An 8,077-nucleotide genomic window follows, 5' to 3' on the forward strand; every position below is an offset into this window, starting at 1 on the left:
TCTTCTTCAATATCTCTATTTTTCTATGAAGAAAAATTATTGCTAAGCATTTACCATCACCTTTGGCATGAGATGCCTTTTGTTACCTTCCAAAAACTGCTCTGCTATTTTGAAGTTCCCAATAATGAAAACAATTTCAAAGAGCAGCAATCTATTTAGTGTACATATAACTATGAATGTCAGAGCCTTCAAATAGCCTAAGCAACCTATCAACTGAGGCATGGCAGAGAAATCAGTCCCCAAAACAGGAAAAAAAAATGTGACTCCAAGAAGAAAAATCTTCTCAGCTTAATAGCCTGGTGTGTGTAAGGCCATCCTACAAAGTCCTAAATATCATCCCATTCCAGAGCCCAAATAAACAAGTTCTATGTGGTTATTTTGCAGATATAACAGTAGCTAGCCACACACACACACACACACACACACACACACACACACACACATACACACACACACACACACACACACACACACACACACACTTCATAAAATACAGGCCAATGCCCATTTTCACATAGCTCTTTAGTCTAAAAATAACTTTGACTTTCATGTCTTACCAAGACTCAGCAAAGGGAGGGCAAATCAAAGGAAACTAGTTTGGGAATCAGCAGGGCAAATTTTAACGGGCCTGCTGGGTGTTCTCTTCATGCTGTCTTGGCTCCCATTAAATTCTTATGCCTTCTGTGTTATAGTACTGGGTCATTTGTGGATGAAGACAAAGGCAACTTCAACTTGATATTTCTGTCATCTCTGCTGTGGGAAGAGTCCTTTTCCTGGTTTATAACATCAATCACTCTCCTAATAAATCTTGGTAGTGGATATGGTCATTTAAATCTCCACCTGCACAAACAGCAGAAAATAAGAGCTCATAAATCTCTATGCTGGTGATTAACAAATTTTGGATCCTTGGCAAAGATATTATGGGGGGAGGGTTCACTGATTCATTAATAAAGACTGATTTGCTGACAATCTGTTTAGTTTACAGCAGAGGGGGAAAGCAAACAAAACCCTGCTAACAAAACAAAACGTTAGAGGTTAGTGAATTCCCAGCTGAGCCCAGGATTAGAGATATGATATCTTAATGTAGCAGGGGGGTTCAGATTCAGCCAAACCCTCAGAAGCTGCTCTTGGTTTTTGCTCCAGCCCCCCATCCTTGATGCCTAATTGCAAGGAAAGAAAACTTGGCAGAGAAATAGTACTAGAAGATTTGTGCATTCTCTTCTCCTTGGTTTCCCTGCACCAATTTCATTCAATCCCTGGACTCTGGTTTCCTTTGCCTGGCTACTTAGTTATCAGAAAAGATTGTCCAGGCTGAGGTTAAGGAAGGAAAGGAACCTTTCTCAAAGCTGTGATCCTGCTTTGTGATAAATCCTGTGGGTTTTCCTTGAGGAACACTGGCAGCTAAGAAGGTGTAAAGAGAGAGGAAGCCAGCAGCATTCAGAGGAAGCTTGCATCAAAAGAAATCCCAGGCCAGGTGATGCTCAGGGCAACAAAGATTTTTAGGACCATAGGGAAAGCATTTCTGGGGGGGAAAAAAAAGTTGCAACAAAAAGTTTTGACCTCATTAGGAAGAGATTACCATCTGATAAAATGTTTTCCACATATTCCTATTACCCTGCCTACCCCCCCTAGGCTGTGTGTGGGTGTGCAATGGTCAAGTGTGTTTGTGTACAGAAGGCAATTCCTTGATAACTTTAAAGTGACCAAGGACAGAGGAATTTTTTTGTACTTTCTCCCTCATCACCACTCAAATTTATGAAGAATCTGTGTTTTTTTCTTTTCTTTTCAATTTACCCATGTAAAGTGGAATGACATCTTGGTAAGTCTTGGAGTCTTATGGGGTGTTAGCAGGAAGCAGTTGAGCCCCATCTAGGGTTTAACTGGTGTTTTCTGAGAGGAAGAGGGTCAGGGAGTGCTCCCTGGGATTGTTGGTTGGGAGGCCTAGAAACAGCAAAGGATTTGGATAGGTCTCCTAAAAAGTTCTCAGTGACAACCAGCTGGGACCTCTTGAGAGGAAAAGAAGGCCTTAGGAGTTGGGCAGGGGATGAGGGCTTGATCCTCCTTGGTCTGGACCAAAGTGGAAGAAGGAGGCTGGTATGTGCTTTTTCCTATTGAGATGATTTACAAGTTGGAAACCAAACCGGGTCTGTGCTTGAGTCTCCTCTGCTTGTGAAAGGGGTCTAAGAGCTTTGCAAAGCCCAGCAGGCCCCTCCCCTGGGCTGCAAAGATCCGCCTCTCTATTCCCCAGATAAATTCCTAGTGTCCACCAAATTCCTCTGCGCTCTCTCACACTCTAAGGCCAAGACTCTAGGGGTGGGGAAACAGAGTGCCGATTTCCTTCCCGCAGGAGCCCTAGCGGTGGGTTTTCCCCACTCTGCCCAGGGGAACCAGTGAGACCCAAGCAGCCAGGCCACCAACACCAACTCCAACTCCCAGCGCCAGCGCCAAGTGCTGGCTGCTCCTTACTGGGAAGTCTTGGTGTCGGTGTCGGGCTTGCGCATTTTGTCTCTTCTGTGTCTGTCCCTCTCTTTCTCCTCCCTACATTCCCCAAACATGTCCACCGGCTCCCTCAGCGATGTGGAGGACCTTCAAGAGGTGGAGATGTTGGAATGCGACGGACTGAAAGTGGACTCCAACAAGGAGTTCGTGACTTCCAACGAGAGCACCGAGGAGAGCTCCAACTGCGAGAACGGGTCTCCCCAGAAGGGCCGCGGCGGCCTGGGCAAGAGGAGGAAGGCGCCCACCAAGAAAAGCCCCTTGAGCGGGGTCAGCCAGGAGGGGAAGCAGGTCCAGCGGAACGCGGCCAACGCGCGCGAGCGAGCCCGCATGCGGGTGCTAAGCAAGGCCTTCTCCCGCCTCAAGACCACCCTGCCCTGGGTGCCCCCGGACACCAAGCTCTCCAAGCTGGACACGCTCCGCCTGGCGTCCAGCTACATCGCCCACCTGAGGCAGATCCTGGCCAACGACAAGTACGAGAACGGTTACATCCACCCCGTAAACCTGGTGAGTGCTGCTGCGGTGCCCGGGCGTGGTGCGCCTGGGCGCGGGGTGGGCGCCAGTGTGACCCACGCACCCGGCCCCAGCCCGCCCAGAGCCTCTCGGGATGGCTGCAGGAGCTCTCCACGCCGCCCTCGCCCTCTGCCCTGCCCGCCACCGGATCCCCAGTGATTTATGCGACGGTTTGACGTGGCAGCCCCATTAGGAATTTTCAAGTGTATTAGCTGGGCAGCCGGAGGGATCCCCCGCGCGGTGCCTGAGCCTTTCCTGGGTGACTAGACTCCAGAGGCTGGGGAGACATCTTATTAATCCCTTTATTCTCCTAGCTGAGAGTAAAACTACTTTTTCTTCAAATTATTATAAAGCATCCAACGTCGATCGGTCCTCGGGTATATATTTTACGACTATTAGAAGTGGACACATTCGTGCCCCACACCCCCGGGAGTTGTCTATGAAAGGCCTGTCAATACTTAAACCTCCTGTTCCTATGTGGGTTAATTATTATAGGCCACAGAGATTTTAACAAATATCAGTAAGTTCTCACAAGCTTCAGAGTAATGAATAATATTACAACAATTGGTGACTCATCTAAGGTTTAAAACATGTCGCCTTGTTTTCTTAAAATTATAAATATTTTAATTAGGATCAATGCCCATTAAACCTAATTTTTTAATACAAAAAACCCACGATGCTCCTTGAAGTTCCAAATTTTCTCAAATGCATTTTGCTGTTTAGGAAATGTATTCCGTTCCTTTAATTATATTTTATTTTAAGTGGGCAGACTGTAAAGAAAGCAACTAACTAAGACTTTTGTTTATATATGATAAGAATGAGATTTTCCTCTTAAAAGTCAGGCCTTATCTGCCTGGACTAGTGCGAAAAGTCTGAATAGTCTTCTCACCGAATTAATCTCAGGAGTTGGGGGGAGGGGAGGGATGCCGAAGCATATTGTGCTATGAAAAAAATATTTTCCCCTCAAATATACAGTTTATTTTTGTGATGAGATGTCAAAATCGGGAACTAAAATGAAACCATTGCCGGGAACATTTATAATTGCCGCTGCCTTCATCTTTGAATAAGAAACCTCAATGAGCCTTATTATAAAAGAGTCCGGAGAAAGAAACAGAAGGCTTTGCTTCCTCAGTAGTAGGAAAACGGACTTAAATTAATCATGTGTTGCTTTTTATTGGCATTTTCTCCCTTTGGAGCAAATGCTCAACTTAAAATTGTGACCTATTCCGGGGTTTTGTGATGGAAGAAATTAAAGCAGGCTCGAGGGAGATCGATGGGGTGTAGGCGAGAGGAGCAGAAACCTTAGCTGGCCTCCCCAGAGGGCCGATGTCCAGTGGGCACTCGGACCTGTTGGGCTTTGAGGCTCAGCCCAGCCTCCTCAGAGCCTCCAGGCCCCACGCGGCTTTCCCAGTCCTCGATTGGTTTCTCAAGGCCAGCAAGGGCCCTTTGGGCTGGCTGGCTTTTCTAAAAGACCGCCGCCGCCACCTGGGATGTGACTCCGCGCCAAAGCAATTATTTTTTTTCTGTATGCAGCCTCTGGACCACTCGGACTCAGAGTAAATGGCACAGATAATCTCCCTTTTAGGCTCACACTCCTGCCTGGACCGCGCCCCCTCCCTCCGCCTCGGCCCGAGTCCCCTCCAACGCGCTTATTTTCCCCATCCTCTTCTCTCCTGCAGACGTGGCCCTTCATGGTGGCCGGGAAACCCGAGAGTGACCTGAAAGAAGTCGTGACCGCGAGCCGCTTGTGTGGAACCACCGCGTCCTGACCTTGGAGGCGCGAGTCTGGGAAAGGCGCGCTCCCTCCGCGGGGAGAGGCCCGGGAAGGCGACCCCCGCCCGCCCCGCCGCCCCGGCCTCCGCCAGCCCCTCGCTCGCGGCGCGGAGCTCCTCTGCCCTCCCCACCCCGCCAGAACACCACTGCGACGAGGAGATTCGTTTCCAAACCGAAGGAGACCCATCGTACTTACAGACCCCCATCTATTTAACTTTATTAACTTCTACCGTGACTCTGTGAGCCTTGCTGGTCCAAGTGCAATATGTAATTATAAATATATAAATAGAGAACAAGAGCCTATCAATGTGTATCTTTTGTACCATAATGTTGTAAAATGTAGATCATAGAATAGCTGACTTTGACAGTCACGTATATAAAGTAATTCACTTAAAGATATATATATTTTTCAAACAAGTTTTGCTACTTTTGAAAATAAATCTTTCTTTATATTGCTAAGAGCCCTGGCATTGGTGTGGTCTTTTTTTTTTTTTTTTAAGGTTTTGGAAGAAAAAAGTGGGGGATTGTAGGGAAGTTTGATTAAAAAAAAAAAAACTCTTTCAAACCTCAACCCAACGTTATAGTAAAGATTAAATAAAATCATGCTCGGTGCTGAATCAAGAAACTCTTGCAAGTTACTTTTAAGACCATTAGAGATATTATAACAGTAAATAGGATGAGCAGGATGAAAGTTATTCCATTGCGAAGGTCAAGAGGGAAAAGAGCAGCAAACGAAAATTTGATTTTCAAGTATTCCGCAGTATCATTGCTTGCGTGAGAAGTAAGCTCCGCGTTTTATAACTTTCTGGGAGTGCGTGTGATCCCAACAATTCCAAGTTGGCGAACTAATGAGGAAATAAATGAGGCCTCTAAAAGATGTAAATCCCGGTTCTCTTGGGGGTATGTTTTAGGATGACCAGTTGCTTGAACACGCCTTGTACACTTTTTCATCGTATATGCTTGTTATTCTTAATTCATTAATGACTTCAAACAAGCGCTCTCACGCCTGCACCTCGGTGCTGTTGCCCTGGCGTCCGGCTCCCTCCCCGACTTCCGGCGGACTGGGTTTTAATTTAAACATCTTCCAGGCTGCGGAACCGCTCGTAGGGGAAGATTAAGTTGAGGTAAACAGAGAGGCGAGGCGGAGGAGCCCGGGCCGGGCTCCCTCGCTGCCCCAGCGCAGCCCGCGGCTGCCGCTGCGCCAGATGCCACCGGGGCTGTTTAATGTTCGGGGTTATGACCGCAGTGTTTACAAGACGTCTTCAGTTCTTTATACTGCTATTCCTCACGGAGGGCCTTGAAACTTCCGCTTCTTTTGCTCGATTCCCCACCCTTTTTCTCAGCTCGGTTTGGTACCTGGCTCCAGGACTCGCCGTCCCCCTCCCGCACCCAGCCAGGCCCGGAGCGGCGGCCCCAGAGCTCGGGCGCGGGGCAGGGTCCGAGGACGGGAACCCGGGCCCGAGAGCCCTCGCTGAGAGTTACTGCCCCCGGCGCACTTCTTCATTCTCCAAGGACTGGGAACCTCGGCGGTTCTTCCTCCACATCATCTAAGCGTTGCAGTCGCAGGCCGTTTCGAGATGTCGAGTTGTCCCCCATCCCCACCCCAACTTGACTTTCAAACGTGCATGTCTACTCCAGCCAGCTCGACCTTCCCCAAATTCGCGAGCTCCTGCACTCGTACCCGAGGGCCAGACCCTTTGTCACGGACTCGGAGTTCCTTTCCGAAGTCTGGTACCGCACAACTCGGAGGTTTGCCCAACACAATCGGGAAACTTTTCAAGTTTCTAATCACTTCTTTAAAACCCAAAAAAATGCTCTGTGTTCAGAGCACTCCCCGCCCGCCGTCAGCTCCTTGGGAAAGTAATGGCTCCTTCCTCTTTTTCTGACATCCTCAAAGAGCAGATGGATATGTTAACCTTCCGCAGGCTTCCGGCCTATAATGTGAAGCCCTGGCTGAGGCGGGGGCAGGAGGCATTAGGGAACAGTGGGTTCTAGTCCTGGTTCCGCATTCAGTTAGCTATTCCTAAGAGGGCTTGGTTTTCTCTTCCCTGCGCATCAAAGTAAAGATAGCGATAGTAATAGCGATAGTAATAGTGATAGCGACAGTAATCATCGTACCCTCATTTTCTCTCCCACTGCACCAGCCTTAGTGTGCCTCGGTTACTTGTGCCAAGCAGCAGGTGGTGAATTATGCAGGCGTAGGCCCAAACCCAAAGTGTCTCAGGCAGAAAGCTCAAAAGGCTGTGTGTTTATTACATACAGGCAACAACCTTTTTTTTGTGCAATCTGTTATTCCCTTTAATGCAATGTTGAACCCTTTTCACTTTGCACGTCTCCCCACTGGTCTCCAAATTTGTCCAGAGCTGTTTGTCAAGGTGACTCCTAAAAAACCAAACCCCAGAAAAGCTCAGAGGGCAAAGACAGAGCCTAAGGAACTGCAAACAGAAGGATGCCTCTGCTGTCTGGTGATGAGGGTACACCAGAAGCCATGGCTGAGAGGCCTGGCACACTGTTGTAGACTAAGTACAGTGAAGACTGAGGAGGAAGTGATTGGGTCGTTAGCCCCAAGAACAGGAAAATAAGGTCACTTCACACACAGCATTCTTATACACCCACAGTCTCACAGTATAAACGTGTCTTTCTCCATGGACCTTTCCCATATGCCAGAGCATCAGGAGGACCACACCGCCATGCCCAGCTTGCCAGCACTTTTTGTTCTCTTTGCATCTTTCCATCTACCTGGTGCCCAGCCCAGGGGCTTGTGTTGCAATTTAACAAGCATCTGCAAAGCAAGAATGGGGGACTCCCTTTGCACCAAGCCAGCAGAGCTGGGAGGGAGGGGCAGATTGTCTTGGGACCTCTAGGTTATGAAAACTCTTACAGGGAACTTTCAGAAAGAAGCAGGGGGGTAACTGACCACACTTATAGATGCTTGGGAAAAAAATAAAGTGTTTCAAAAGAGTGAGTCTGTGAGTTCTCAAGAGCAGACATATTTGAACTGCACTGTAGCCAAGGAAATATTCTCATTCTCTCTCTCTCTCTCTCTCTCTCTCTCTCTCTCTCTCTCTCTCTCTCTCTCTCTCTCATTGCTTGTATGACTTTTACAAGCAATTCAGTGTGCTTTTAGCAAGTGTTCCCATCATCAAATTGAAGACTTATTTTTCTTACAAAAAGAAGCAGTGAACACAGCTCTGGTATCCATTCATTACTTATATTTAATGATTAGTGAAAACACTACCAAAGGAGACTGTTAGCCTTCATAGGTGTCAGAACCACCTCGATGATGCCCAACCCT

The 8,077-nt window shown here is 47.9% G+C and overlaps 1 protein-coding gene across 1 annotated transcript; it reads left to right on the forward strand.

Annotated features, from left to right (window-relative positions):
- Nucleotides 1–2,553: 2,553 nt before the first annotated feature.
- Nucleotides 2,554–4,778, forward strand: TCF21 (transcription factor 21; the record flags this gene model as incomplete). Its single annotated transcript, XM_080700538.1, has 2 exons — nucleotides 2,554–3,003; nucleotides 4,689–4,778. 2 exons carry the CDS (start codon nucleotides 2,554–2,556, stop codon nucleotides 4,776–4,778), a joined length of 540 nt encoding a protein of 179 aa, XP_080556664.1.
- Between the last annotated feature and the right edge of the window lie 3,299 nt (nucleotides 4,779–8,077).

This window comes from Muscardinus avellanarius, assembly GCF_963383645.1.
Source record: "Muscardinus avellanarius genome assembly, chromosome: 8".
Lineage (NCBI taxonomy): Eukaryota > Metazoa > Chordata > Mammalia > Rodentia > Gliridae > Muscardinus > Muscardinus avellanarius.